The sequence below is a fragment of the Ursus americanus genome, chromosome 5 (assembly GCF_024610735.1).
Source record: "Ursus americanus isolate L20-20 chromosome 5, mUrsAme1.1.p, whole genome shotgun sequence".
NCBI classification, from domain to species: Eukaryota; Metazoa; Chordata; class Mammalia; order Carnivora; family Ursidae; genus Ursus; species Ursus americanus.
The window spans coordinates 34183868-34199160 of record NC_142131.1 but is presented as its reverse complement, the minus strand read 5'-3'; the positions used below and the strand labels follow the sequence as shown (position 1 = coordinate 34199160).

Sequence of the window (15293 nt, the reverse complement as noted above, 5' to 3'; positions counted from 1 at the left end):
ACCTCTGTCCACCTCCTCAAGGGTGGAAGACTTGCCAATCTGCAGATGGAACAGAATCCCAATTACTGGTGGGTAGGGCAGTGTGCCTTGAAAGATGCTGTGTTCGGGTCCCTCACCTCTCTCTCGTTCTTTGTCACTCACCGTATTCTGTAGAATTGGTAAACTGTCACCTCTTTCTCTTTCACGTTGAGTCTAAGCAGTTGGCTGGTTGAACCCAGGGGGCCCTGAGTGTCGTTCATCTCTTTATCCTTCTCCATCAGCACATCTGAGTTTGTTGATCCCTAGATTCAAGTTACGGGGGTGTAGTACGTCCCGTTAAGGTCTCCGGCAGAATTTACCTGTTCTAACTCAGCATTTTCAACAGAGCTCTTTTCAGAATGCCAGGCATTTGAGAACTATTAATTAGTTGGTTTTTAATTCTCATTCTGCTATTACTCTTGCATGTCGTGTTTCCCTTCCTAGAATCTTGCTGTTAGGGAGTAGATGTGACCGCAGGACAGGATTTGTCATTCTGGAGTTTCCGACCGTAGGACCGTGAATATGGTGAAAACCACCTCACCCTTTCTCCTAGTGATCACGAGGAAGGAAGAACTCACCATGCAGTTAGGTTCCCGGCCCTGAGTAGCTGCCGCTGCTACTTTCAAAGAGAGACCAGAGAAGAAAAAGAGGAGAGAGATTGGGAGCTGTCAGAAGCGAGGTCCTTGGACTTCGGATGCAGTCCATTCCTGGATGCTTGATGCAGGTTCCATAGCTGATGTCGCTTTGTGAACAAAGACGGGCCCAATTTCGCCCAAGGGAGAGAATTTCTTCTAAGTGACTCAAAGCAATGTGACTAGCGTAGAGATGCAAGTTAAAAGACTGGCCTAGAGCTGAAGTTTTCCCACCACTTGGGCAGGCAAAAGTCTTCGCTAAGCACCCACTCCACTCATTTCCCTTGGCCTTAAGCCTCTTTCTCTAGCCTCTTGAATCAAAACCAAACTCCCCACAAAACCTTAGCAGTATTAATGGAGTATATGTCACTGTGTTTGGTGAGCCAGTAATGAGGCAACGATGTCTGGCTTTTATTAAGTATCCTAAGTAAATTAGTTGGCATTAGAGGAAATAGACGCACACGCATTATATCGTTAAGAGCAGTGACAATACAGCGAGTGGCCTCCGGGCCATCCAGGAGATGGTAGGTTCTGTGGGTGTCTGTACTCTGGGAGCTGCCTGCTGATCTCTCTGAGGGGAGGCGGGTGGTGTGGGCTCATAGGGACGTGCTGTTCCACACAGGATGGTTGTTAACTGTTACCAAGTCCCTCATTAGGGTCTCCAAAATCTGCCCCTCCCTGAGACGCAGCCGCTGTTCTCGCTCCGCAGAGGAGGAAGGTGGCAGAGAGAACAGAGTCTCAGAGTGAACCTGGGACAAAATCAGAATAGGACTCAGGGTTTCCACCGGCTTCTCCTGGCTCCTTCTGACACCTGGCAGCCCTTACCTGTGGGAGTGGGCGGCGTGTTCTCTGCCACCGCTCACGTTACCGTTGCCACTGATGAGCCTCTGGCCCAAGCAGCTCAGAAAGGAATTGGCGTGTCTTTGGTCCCAAAGCTGAACTTATGGAGATAGTAAGAACAGATGTTTGTGTGTATAGTTTAGAATGGTTTAGAAAGGCAGGCCACTTGGGCCATGTTATTTATATTTGTGTATAATATTGTTGCATCTTTTATCCCTCTAAGGATTATGGGATAGGCCAAGAAAAATAGATGTGACCATAAAAGGTCAATACCCAGGACCTGAAGAAAAAAATATAATCTGACCACTGGAGGTAGTTCGCAACATCCAGGTTTTGTGGAAGGAGGCCCAACATTTCCTGGAGATACTTATATTCTGATCAATGGGCTGACCATTCCTGGCCATTCTCTCGGCATGGAGTGGTTAGGGCAGGAGGAAGGGAGCTGGAGTGGAAGCAGAGGTGCACGTCTGCATAGAAGAGGGTCAGTATAGAAATACACTGCATCGCCCCAAGTTGCATCTATTCCTAATCCCGGCGGAGAAACTGAGGCTGTTTAGCAGTTTTGCCAGAGCCAGAGATGGTCATATCCTTTTTTTCTATTCAGGTATTGGGGAGGCCCTGGTTTGGATTTCATTTCTGCACTGTTTGTGGGGGACAGGTGACAAGAGACACAGGACTCATCTAACTCTCCTTGGGTTTGGCTGCCAACAGGGCTGGGATACCCTCTGCTCCTCCCCTGCATCCACCAGGTTTGGTCCAACACCCATCTGACCCCAGGGGATTGTCCACAGCCTTCGATCAATTACACAGGACTGTTTCTTTCATCTGAGCACATCAAAGGATTCTATAAAACGGAAGGAGTGTGGCAATGCCTTGTGGGCTTTTTGTTTTGTTTTGTTTAAGCCCTCTTGGAAATCACTTTTAAAAAAGTTGACACCAAGAAATTGTTCCCTGGGTGATTTATGACGCACAGCATTTGCTAAGCTCCCTGATCATTCATCACAGATCAGACCACAGGCAGCGTGGGCTCAGCTTGGTCCGGAAACTTGTTTCAAACCTAATTGTTTATTCATTGGTGGGATCATCGGGGTCCAGGAGTGACAGGCAATTGGCTCTGTGGGAGGATGTGGTGGGAGGGAGATGAGAGGTTTGTTAGGTCTGTGTTCCAGCAAGAAGATTATTGCAGCTTGGAGACAGATCTCCTATTTACTCTGTTAAGTGTTTGAATTTTTTCCTGTTAACTTGTGATTGAGACAAATGGGTTGGTAGGTCTGTTCATATTATTAAAAAAAAAAAAGAGTGATAAAAGTTCTCCTACCTTGGCAGAGGCCTCAAGGCACTCAGGCCAGGAAGGCCAGCACCCAGAGCAAAGTGGACTGTCTGTGTTATCAGTGCCCTGACGGCAGAAAGAGGGGGCAGGGGAAAGAGTCAACTGGCATGGGGCATCAGTGGGGTAGGGAAGGGGACCGTGAGGACCAGTGGGATGGTGGCCCCAAATCCCCAATGCGAGGGGACATATTGATAATTCTGTTCTTGCTGTCAGCCTAAGATAGCAGGAAATCAGGGCTTCTAAGAGATGGCTGTGGCTCTGGGTTGCATCTCAATGTCCAAGGTATAAACCAGAGGTTTACCTAAGCTAATATAGGGAAGTAAGAACTAGCTCCAAGAAAGGGAGCAGGAGAAGGTTGAAGGAGCCCAGGCGCCCATTTCATCAGGATGGAGCAGGAAGGTGGGTTCCGGTGTCAGTGGGGTCACATCTAGTAACACAGGACATGAGCAGAGTCCTACCAAGTCATCTGATAACACATTCTGGGGATGAGGTAAGCATGTTTGCTTCTTCTGTGGACTCCGGACACAAGCGTCAGACCATTCTGGTAGACCAGCTGGTGCAGACGGAGCTTCTAATGTACCTTCCAGCCCAAAAGGCTGAGGGCCCTAGCTCGGCTCATCAGGCTTATGCAGCAAGCACTACAAGAAGAAAAAAGTCTCTCCTGCAGTCTGTTGCCTGCTTCTCTCCCTTGCCTGAAATTGTCTCTCTGAGGTGACCAGTGACTTCACTGCCAAGATTTGCAGGGCTTCACTCCAGTTACTCTGCACAGCGCCCCTGTCTTCTTCAAATCTCTTCTCTCGTGGCACATTCCTCGTTTTTCTCTCTGTTTCTCTGGTGGCTTCTTTGCATCTTCTCTGGATTTCTTTCCTATGCCCTTCCTTCGCTGTAGGATTCCATGAGGTTTTACTGTAGAAGCGTTTCTCTCTCACTCTCTGACCTCCCTTTGTGTAGTCTGGTCCATTCCCATGCCTCTTGTCAGTTCTGGCTCCTGTGACAAAACACCATAATAAAATATTGGTTAAACAGTAGAAACATATATTCTCACACTTGTGGAGCCTAGAAGTCCAAGATCAAGGCGCCAGTGTGGTTGGTTTCTGGTGAGGACTTTCTTCCTGGCTTCTAGACAGGGGCCTTCCTGCTGTGACCTCACATGAGGGTGTGTGAGCACGCTGTCATGTCTCTTCTTAAAAGAACACTAATAACATCACAAGGGCCTCACCTTTGTTGTTCCATCTCAACCTAATTATCTCCCAAACGCCCTATCTCCAAATACAATCACATTGTGGGTTAGGGCATCGAAATATGAACTTTAGGGGGGGACACAGTGTAGTTCATGGCAGCTCTTGGTGATTTCCTTTTGGGGAGGTGAGAGAGGGACAGAGGAAGAGGGAGAGAGAGAATCTTAAGCAGGTTTCACATCCAGGGCAGTGCCCAGTGAGGGGCTCCATCACAACCCTGAGATTACGACCTGAGCTGAAATCAAGAGTCAGACGCTTAACAGACTGAGCCACACAGGCTCCCCTCTTGGTGGTTTCCTAATGCACATCTTAGCCCAGAGTTCTCTCTGGAGCAATCTGTCTGTATATCTACCTGAAATAAATCGGCATGTATTTAACCTACGAACTCATGGGGGGCTCACACAGAACACATTATTCTCTGCTCAAACCAGCCAGTTGGGCTTTATAGCCTAGGTTAATTAATGGCACCATAGTTCTTGTAGGCATAAGACTCTTCCCTTGGGCATCTGTGTTTGATATCCCTCTCAGGCCTGTCCTTGGGTGGCAGAGGACCGCTCTCCACACAGAGTGGGCTTCTGAGCAAGGCGGTTAAGAACATATATACGACCGGGGCTACCTCTCTTCCTTTGACTTCAGGGATTTGATTCTTTAAGCCTGTGGTGCTCCAGGTTAACTTGAGAGGTTTTAAAAAATACTGACGCCTGAGCTCTACCCTGGGCCAGTGAATCTGTCCCCAGGGGAGGGGCCCAGGGTTCCCTGAGTTGCACAATGAGAGTTAGAGCTTAACGGCTATAAGCGGCTCTGTCTGAGGACTCATGGAAGGAGTCTCGTGGCTCTTACAGCTGGTTGGGGACCTTCCTCTCTGCAACAGCAAGCTTCCGGGGCTTACCTTGCTTCAGTCCCTGCTCTCTGTTCTTTCCAGGTCCATCCGTGCCCTAATCCTTAGCTTATCTCTTACCTTTGGCCCTGTTCCTGCCCTTTGGATTTGTCAACTGTGTTCTGTTTCTTGGACCTATTGACCATGGCAGTCTCCCAAGGCTTCAACTTGGACCCCTTCTAGGATCTTTTCCTCGGCAGGCTGATCTGGTCTGATGCTAACATCAGTGGGTCCCCCCACTACTCTTAGGAGGGTCTAGAAAGTCCTTTGCTGTATTGTTAAGGACTCGCCAGCATTACTGCACACACACAGGATGTTCGATACGTGCGGTGCCGTCTGAGCCCCAAAGTGGTTTTTGACTATCAAGTGCTGCTGAGAAAACCAGCAGCTATTTTTAACAATCAATTTCCTTCTTTCTTTGGACAGCTTATTTAGAAGAGGAAAGAAGAGCATGTGGCATTTGCTGGAGAAGAGAACTCATTTATTATCCGGCAGTTTTCTGTGCTTTATTGTAGGTGTGCAACAGACAAGGGGCAATGCACTAACCCTACGACTGGCTTGGACACGACTTTAATTTAGATTTTTGCATCAGATTCTGTTTGCTTTCTGAAAACTGACTGCACTCTGAGACCCTTAAATGATAGTAAATCTTAAGGCTTCAATATTAATAAGAACAAGACACCCAACACGGTAGAAAAACTGTCAAAAGCTATAAAGAGGCAATAAGAAATATTGAAATAAAAAATGATCGATCAGCATTAAGAAATGCTGAACTTCTCTACTAATCAGGGAAATACAAGCTAAAAGGTAATGAGATCTGTTTTTTCAACAAGCCAAAGATATTAATGGACAATTAACAGAATAAGAAATAAACATGACCAGTCAACATGGAAAGATGCTCCTGGCCACAGTAAGCCGGGAACTATAAACTTGAAGATACTGTTTTTCACCAATCATACTAGTAAGAGTTGCTCTGCTGCAAGGATATGGGGAAGTGGATAGATACAGGGACATGTATATCATATGCTGCCGGGAGGTGTAAATTGTACTGTGTTCTGGAGGGCAACTTATCAATTTATTTAAAAAGTTTTATCAGTATATGTTAAAAGTCTTTGTCAATTTAAAAGTTTACTTTGATTCAAAACTATTTTTTTAAGATTTTATTTATTTGGGAGAGAGAGCATGAGCCAGGGGAGTGGCAGAGTGAGAGGGAGAAGCAGACTCTCTGCTGAGCAGGGAGCCTGACACGGGGCTTGATCCCAGGACCCTGAGATCATGACCTGAGCTGAAGGCAGATGCTTAACTGATGGAGCCACCCAGGTGGCCCCCAAACTATTCTTATAACTTCATTTTGTCCTAAAGCATTTTATCAGAGCAAGCTAAAACAGAGGCAACTGGTAAGTTGTCCAATGCAAGATTCCAAGTAACATCTCTTATTAACCCTTACTTGGACATACTTTAGACTGTCTTTGGCCAAAACCATGAAATAGAGCTGCTTGGTTATTTTAAGCATATTAAAAAAGGAAATTAGTTGGAGTATTTTGGCTTATCTGTTTTATATGAAGGGCCCACATAGTGTTAGACTTTAAAAAATAAAATTAGATAATTACAAATTAATGTTCTACAATAGGGTCAACAAACTCCTGAAAAAGGCCAGATAGTAAATACTTTATATTATTTAAAAATTTTTTTTAAAAAATTCTTTTTATTAGCTTCAGAGGTAGAGGTCAGTGATTAATCAGTCTTATATAACACCCAGTGCTCATTATGTCATGTGCCCTCCTTAATGCCCATCCCCCAGTTAACCCATCCCCTCACCCACCTCCCCTCCAGCAACCCTCAGTTTGCTTCCTAGAGTTAAGAGTCTCTTAGGGTTTATCTCCCTCTCTGTTTTCCTCTTATTTTATTTTTCCTTCTCTTCCCCTATGATCCTCTGTTTTGTTTCTTCAACTCCACACATGAGTGAAATCATATGGTATTTGTCTTTCTCTGACTGATTTATTTACTTATTATTTTTTTAAGATTTTATTTATTTATTTGAAAGAGAGTGAGGGAGACCACAGAGGGAGAGTGAAAGGGAGAAGCAGACTCCCCGCTGAGCAGAGAGCCCAACTCAATCCCAGGACCCTGAGATCGTGACCTGAGCTGAAGCAGACACTTAACCGACTGAGCCACCCAGGCGCCCCTCTAATTTATTTCGCTTAGCGTAATACCCTTTGTGGGATATACAGTCCCTGTCGCACAAAACTCTGCAGTTGTAGCTTGAAAGCAGCACAGATAATTCATCAGCTAATGAGTGAAGTGGTGTTATGGTAGAACTTTATGGACATTAAAAACTGAATTTCATAAAATTTTCACATGTCATAATATACTACTCTTCTTTTGATTTTTTCCCCCCAAACATTAAAAAATGTAAAAGCCATTCTTTGTTCAGGGGCTGTACAAAAACCGGTGATGGCTTGGGCACCAGGGTGGCTCAGTTGGTTGTGTCTGACTCATGATTTTGGCTCAGGTCGTGATCTCAGGGTCATGAGATCGAGCCCTGCATTGGGCTCTATGCTCAACGGGGAGTCTACTTGAGATTCTCTCTCTTCCTCTCCCTCTGCCCCTCCCCACTTCTAAAATCATCATCATCATCATCATCATCATCATCATCATCATCATCATCATCGTAATAATAAAAACCAAAAACCAAACAGGCGATGGGCTAGATTTGGCCTGTAGGCCTTAGTTTGCCAAGGTCTGTGCCAGATTATTACTTGTTTCTTAAAAATTAGAAATTGCTGCAGCACTATTTTAAGTTACTTAAAATGTAATAACTACGTGAAGTTACTATAACTCAAGAACTAACCGTTATTCCAAACAAAAATTTAAGAGCCACTTCAAAGCAAGCAAAGTCACTTCCATTATAAATATTTAAAAATTATTATTTTGTTAAAGGCTAGGGTTTTAAAAATCCCATCTTATGATCCATTCTTGTGCATTTCCCCCCCTTCAGTTAGTCCCCAAATCTATTTGTATTGTCATTCCAGCGGATACTTCATAGACAGCTGATGGTGGTCACATGGGCCAGCCCATCCATTAGGTCCTACACATGTCCCGAATCTGGCAGCCAGGTGGCTGGCTCGTCAGCATCAGGATAGTAGTTATGGTCTCATGTTCCACCGGGGGTCCATACTCATGGTATCCATAGCCAGAATTATCCTGAAAGTAGCCACTTATGTCCAACACCAGTGGCCTCATTCTAAGCCCGTTCTGAAGAGAGAAAGCTAGTCAATTCAACTGAGTTCTTTACGCAGTGGTAAAGAAACTGTAGCTTCATGCCGCTGCATCCTTATTTTAGTGTGAAGGAAGAGTCCAAAGAGTGATTCTCCCTTAATTTCAGTAGTCTGGGCAGCTTCCTTGTCCTGTGCAAGTTCAGAGTTGGCTATGCTCGACCAGGTCAATGTTACATTTTTGGTTGTTATAGAGGGTCTAGGTAGTTTTGTTGTAAAAATCTTTGCCATAGGCATCTTTGCTGCAAGCATTTTCCGTGCATAACTAAGTGGCTGTAAGGTAATTTTACCCTAGAAGATAAAATAATGAAAAATAAGAGAGGGACATTGAAGAGGTCATAAGGAAACATGAAAAAAATTAATCATCTTAATTATTCACTTCTTTCGTTAAGAGAGGTGTCAGTTTTCCAAATACTGGCATGCTTATTTGTACCTGAGCTTTGTATTGCGTCGTGAAAGCCTTTCTATACTTGTTCCTTTTTGGCTTACTGTTACGTGTCTGTTATCAGACATCCCAAAGGTCCATGGGAAATATGTCAGCGCGAACGCTGTCGTTCACTTGTAACTGAGCCGGGTCATCACTGCAGCTGATACGTCATTTTCTCGTATAGTGGCTGCGAAATGTTTACGGTGAAAATCATGGGCATGCTTTACACTCTCTTTTCTCACACTTCCGGCGCGTTTTATCACCGTGTTTTCTATCAAGTCCACATATACGTGGTTGTTATCCCTATTTTAAGATGGCCACATCTACTTGTCCCTGTGTAGACAGTCGTGAAGGCTGGCTGAGGTTTATGTAATACAAAAATTGGACCTCTGTCAGCAGAGTAGAGAAACCAAACTGACAACGAGCTTCAGTACGTTAACTCTGCCAGAGGCAGTTGATTCGTTGATGGAGAAATGACACCCAACTGTCAGCCACTTAACTTTGATGGCCAAATTGCCTTATGACCAATGAGTCTTGCGGCAAAAGTGTTTGCGGTGAAAATGTTTACGGTGAAAATCATGGGCATGTTTATGGTTCTAGGTGGTAAAATGCTGGACATGGTTGAGACAGACTTCCTCCAGATTGTTATCCTATGGCAACCAACGAAGCAAGCTGATGGTTCTGGCTACTGGGGGTCCCAGGCTCTAACACATATACCAAGGGTCTATAACTACAAGGCACTCTGCAGGGTATAGCTAGGGGCTGAAGAGCTACCACTTCCTTTGATTCCTAAACCATTATGAGGACTGGTGGAATGCAAGCTTTAGGGTTTTACCAGAGGGATTCCAAGCCACAGACTTCTTCAGAACTATCTGTACTTTTTTTTTATTAATAATATTTTTTATTATGTTAGTCACCATACAGTACATCCCTAGTTTTTGATGTAAAGTTCCATGATTCATTATTTGCGTATAACACCCAGTACAACGTGCAATATGTGCCCTCCTTACTACCCATCACCAGCCTACCCATTCCCCCCTGCCCCGAAGCCCTCAGTTTGTTTCCCAGAGTCCATAGTCTCTCATGTACTTTAAACAAACAAACAAACAAACATGAAAGAACGATCTGAACTTTGGGCACTCTTTCAGATGGTGCAGCTAAAGGAAGGAATGGGAGATCTTCATGGGACAAGTGTTAAATTTCTGGGTGTGTATGCGTTCAATCCGTGCAGCTGGAATCCTTTCTAATTTCACTTGCGGTAATTCAAAAACAATATGATTGTTTGCCAAGTAGGTAAAGAAGAGCCAAGAAGCTTTTGTGTATTCTTCTCTTCATGCTGGTGAGTGGGAGGACATTCTTGAGCTCAATCTGTAAGCTTTATCATACGGCCAGCTAACATCAAGAGGTGCAGATAGCCCCGAATGTTCTTCACTTGAACTGTGGAGTCGCAGTTATGGTTAACCTTCCACACCCACCACCTCATTAATCTTGCATAGAAGCTACTGTTGAGCTTATATGGAAGCTTGCTTTTGTCCAAATCATGCCCCTTTGTGTGGTTAGGATGCTGTTTCATAATTGGTCCACTTACTGGCTTGTGCTTGTTATACTTCCATGAGTGGAACATAGCAATAGGTGTGAAGAGCGTGCATTTGGGAAACAGTTACAGGTGAGGAGCCCTTCCCATCCTGGCTAAAAATGTCCACATTCAGGTCATAATCAGGGTCTAAATACCATTCCATTGAATGTGCAGCTGATTGCTTACGCATCATTTTGATAGTTTAATTAGTTTTCCAACGGCATGTCTCATTACCCGTAAGAGTTCAGCCAAGCACCGGACATTAATTGGATGAGCTGCATCCAGCTGTGCGCATGGCGTCCGTATACTTTCACCTAGTGTCTCACTAGTTGAGTGGCTTGTACTCACCGCATTCAGATCATTGCATGTTGTCCACGACTCAGCTATTTCTTGAGTGAAAGACTGAGAAAATCCTTATTTCTTCCTCTGCAGGACTTAGGTGGTGTCCACATCTACTTCCCCAGGATTGCCTTCATCGCTCAGGGAAGGAGCTGCTGTTGCAGCGTCAGAGTGGATCCCAGAGTGGAGGTGAGTTTGTTGCTGCCAGTGACTAGCAGCATCTTTACTGATGTCTTCCATGGCCATGTCCAACTCTGTCAAATCAGCTGTGAGTAGCCTTTGACCACTGAGGTTTTTCAAATATCCATTGAGTAGCGCACCGCAGATACCCTCAAAAGAGGCTCTGCCTACCGGGGCGTCTGAGTTGTCTTAGATCTGTCTCAGCAGGGCTCCTTAGACCTTTGACCATTTCACTGCTCCTTGGACATCATTTCAAAAGCCAGGCAGAGAGAGGTTTAAAGCCATCTTACACTTCTGAATGTGTGTATCTTTTGCCAGAAATTTCGCTTAGAATTTATTGTAGCAAAACACTTACCGATACATAGCTATTCTGTTCCATTATTTGTAATAATAAAAAATTAGAAATAACCTAAATAGCTTTCAATAGGAGGATGCTTACATAGATAATGGGAACATACAGTAATGTTATACAGCACGTGCAGAGTATGAGTACATCCATTGGTCTATAAAGTTGCATGAGCAGTATCTGAAACCTACCATTGAGTGAGCAAAAGGAAAGTCACAGATCCTTAAGTGTTGTTTGATGTCATTTCTGTAAAGTAACAATTAACAACAACAAAAGGAAACTATGTATTTTGATAAGTTGGACTGTATGAGTATCTGTGTATGGAAATGTGGCCAGAAGGATTCAAGACAAACTGGTAATGCTGGTTTCTGCCGCAGAGGGACTGGGATTGGTGGTTCTGGGAAAGAGCTGACTATGTGTGACATTGAATATATATGCATTTTCCCCTCTTACCCCACAACCCAATATTTAATATATTTACTGTGGGAATGTATTTGTGCTCCCTTGTGTAATTAAAAGTAAATAACAATTTTTGAAAGAACGGTAAATAAAATGAAAGAGATGGATCTCAAAAATTCAACATTAAGAAATCACGAGTACTGTGGGCTCTACTTTGGATTCTATACGTGTCCCAGAATCCTCCCACTGACACCATACGAGCCATGGGCCTGCCCTGGACACAGGGCTGCCAGTTCTGGGCTGCAAAGTTAGTAAGACAATGATAATGATCAATTCTATTTAGCATGAGGGACATGAAAGACAGGAGGGAGATGTAGGGAAGGTAAAAACTTCCTTTATCCGTCTCAGGTTCATTGACTGGGGTTCTGCAAATGAGACTGACAAAAGAGAGATTAAAGAAGAAAAACAGTCAGAAGTTTATTAATGCATGCATCTGAGCAGACACATGGACGAGCTCACTGATGAATACCTCAAAGGGATGGTAAGAGCTTGGGCTTATAGAGCATCTTAGCAAACGAGCGATGAATTTGTAGAGAAGTGACAAGACAAAGCAACAAGCTTAAAGGGACTTTGATCTTCTAGGGAAGGCACGTTGTGGGAAGGTAAATATGTAGTGGAAACTAATGGAAGATAAGGGCTGTATTTAGCAAGGTTTGTTATGTAGATTGCTTTGGTGCCATCTCTGGATTGATAAGAATCTAGAGTTGTCTCTGGTGATTAAGAATTGTCCTGCCGTTCCTGGTAGGTATGGAGATTGCAGAGTTTTTCTTATGTCTGTTTCTTCTCAATTGCCTTCAAGCTCAAAATCATCCTTATTCTGGAGTGGCATATTTTGGGGTGGCATGCTCTGAACCCCTTCAGAGATATTCTAAGGAAAGAGATCATGGCTAACATCTTACGTGCATAGAAGGGAATAAAGTTATTACTGTTGGATGTGAGGAAGGTTGTGCCACAGCCAGGAAGCAGGAAAACTACCCTTCCTATCTTTCCTGAAAAGTCCCCCTCCCGAAAGAGCCTTCAGATTCATCACTTCCAGAATTACAGAGCTTGGCAGGCCTTGATTATGTTTATTTCACCAATTCTTGCTCATTAAAGTCTGACTCATATAGGAAGCACAAGGAAAGAGGCCGGTCTTCGGGGTCATAGAAGTTTTTAACCTCACCATCAACCTGCTGTGGCAGAGTCGTCACTTTGGACAGTGGCCTGGACACAGGGATGTGGTTTGAGTTGCCCTGTTCTCTTCCAGTCCTGTAGCTGACGTCAAAGAGACCGGTCCTCCCCTGCCCTCTGCAGCAGAGAGAGGACACTGCACGCTGTCTGGGGGCTTGTCTTTTTGAGGCAACAGCTGTTCGGAGGAGGGATCTCCCGAAGCCAAGGGGCTTTGGTGGTTTTTAACTCCTCATACAGATGTTTCAGCGGGTAATTTTTGTTACTAGAAATGTCTTTACTTTTTCTAGTTCTAGTATTCTAATTCTTTTGTATGTAATGCATGATTACTGCAGTGGACTGAATGTGTCCCCTCAAAATTCGTCTGTTGAAACTCTGATCCCATGTGATGATATTAGGAAGTGGGGGCTTCTGGGAGGTAATTAGGTCATGAAGGTGGAGCCCCCACAAATGGGAATGGGGCCATTTTAAAGAGGCCCCTGAGAGCTCTCTTGTCCCATCTGCCATGTGAGGATACAGCTAGAAGGCAGCAGCCTACTACCTGGAAAAGGGCTGGCACCCTGATCTCAGACTTCCAGCTTCCAGAACCGTGAGAAACCTAGATTCTGTGTTGTGCAAGCCACCCAGTTTGTGGCAATCTGTTGTAACAGACTGAACTGACTAAAAGAGTCACTTCATTAAAGACTCTTGAATAAGTATCATGATGCCCACGATGCCTGGGTCTCTCTCTCTCCACCTGCTTCATCCCTGACTGTGTACACGGGATGGTGTTTCAGGACCATCTAAGTGTGTGGAGGCTATAGGATGTGTTCCGGTGAGATGAACCGGTGATGTTGGCCACGCGACTTGGCTTAGCGTAGGTAGAAGTGGTACCTTCGTGAAGCTTGATAGTGGCTACACTTGATCAACAAGTATAATAGTGTACATGGCTGAAGGGGGAACGGGACGACCTAGTACCCACCAGCTCAAAAAGACAGTTTGTGCGTAGCAGTGGGATGTCTGTTATTTTGTGGTCAGTGGAGTCTTTCCGTGCCTGACAGTGGAGCAGACCCGAGTCTCTTTCTGCTTTCTGTGAGAGACCACATCGATCTGCGGGAGCCCAGCATTTTATTTCTCAGTCTAACTCTATTGATCGTGTAGTTCCCCTTTTGTGAATGTTTTATTCTTTTTTTTTTTTTAAAGATTTTATTTATTTATTTGACAGAGATAGAGACAGCCAGCGAGAGAGGGAACACAAGCAGGGGGAGTGGGAGAGGAAGAAGCAGGCTCATAGTGGAGGAGCCTGACGTGGGGCTCGATCCCGTAACGCCGGGATCACGCCCTGAGCCGAAGGCAGACGCTTAACCGCTGTGCCACCCAGGCGCCCCTGTGAATGTTTTATTCTTATGATTAGTTACAGTACTATTACCAATGCAGTCCTTCTCTTTTTGCTGCATATATATATATATATTTTTTTTTAAAGATTTTATTTATTTATTTGACAGGGAGAGAGACAGCCAGAGAGAGAGGGAACACAAGCAGGGGGAGTGGGAGAGGAAGAAGCAGGCTCCCAGTGGAGGTGCCTGATGTGGGGCTCGATCCCACAACGCCAGGATCACGCCCTGAGCCGAAGGCAGACACTCAACGACTGAGCCACCCAGGCGCCCCTGCTGCATATATTTTTTAAATATTTTATTTATTTATTTGAGAGAGAGAGACAGATAGTGACAGAGATAATGAGAGAAAGCACAAGCAGAGAGGAGAGGGAGAATCAGGCTGCCGCTGAGCAAGGAGTCCAATGTGGGGCTCGATCCCAGGACCCTGGGATCGTGACCTGAGCTGAAGGCAGATGCTTTAACTGACTGAGTCACTCAGGTGCCCGTTTTTGCTGCGTATTTGATAGGATATCGGGAAGTGGGGTATTAAGTACTGCTGGTCTGACAACATGATACCTTGTATGTCATCATGGCTTTTATTACTATTGCAGTTGAAGTTATTTACAATCTAAATCCCAACCGGCATTTGGAGATGCTCATTGTACTAGATGCCCTGGTACTCTAACTGTCTCCCCTAAAGTAAAGTCAACTAGTTGTCAGTCTCCACTGATACACACAGAGTTTCCGGTCAGCTGTCTTATTGGTGGGAGAGACCTAACAGGGGAACAGAACTACACATAGAACAGTAGGCCAAATTTTTGGTGGCTACCTAGTCTCCTATCCTTAAATATAATTGCACAATCAAAAAATCATATGAATTTTGGATATAATTGACCATTAAAAGCAAAATACATGGTTGACAAAAGATAAGGGGCAGAATGGTAGAGGAGGAGGGGAAGGATAGAGCTGCTAATATCTTTACTTGGTAGGGTGTCAAGAGATAACATCCAAAGTGTATGAAATGAGGACTAGAGGTTTAAATTTATTACTTAAAGGAATAAAGATTGTCAGTAGAAGATTTAAACTAAAATATGAAAAACTGGGAGGAGAGGGATGGGGAAGAGGTCATGTGAGATGGTGAAATATTCATTTTTCATGGTAGTGAATCAATAGATAGTGAATCAAATTAATAAATCAAGGAACCATGAGACAGGCCTATTATTTAGAGATAGGG

The 15293-nt window shown here is 44.4% G+C and overlaps 1 protein-coding gene across 1 annotated transcript in view; it reads left to right on the top strand.

Annotated features, from left to right (window-relative positions):
- The window catches only part of LOC123800257 (uncharacterized), a 265278-nt gene that overhangs the window by 72786 nt on the left and 177199 nt on the right, over nt 1-15293 (top strand). Inside the window, exon 2 of the mRNA XM_087862091.1 lies at nt 10646-10741. Coding sequence (XP_087718217.1) covers nt 10646-10741 — 96 coding nt within the window. The remainder of the gene's footprint in view (nt 1-10645; nt 10742-15293) is intronic.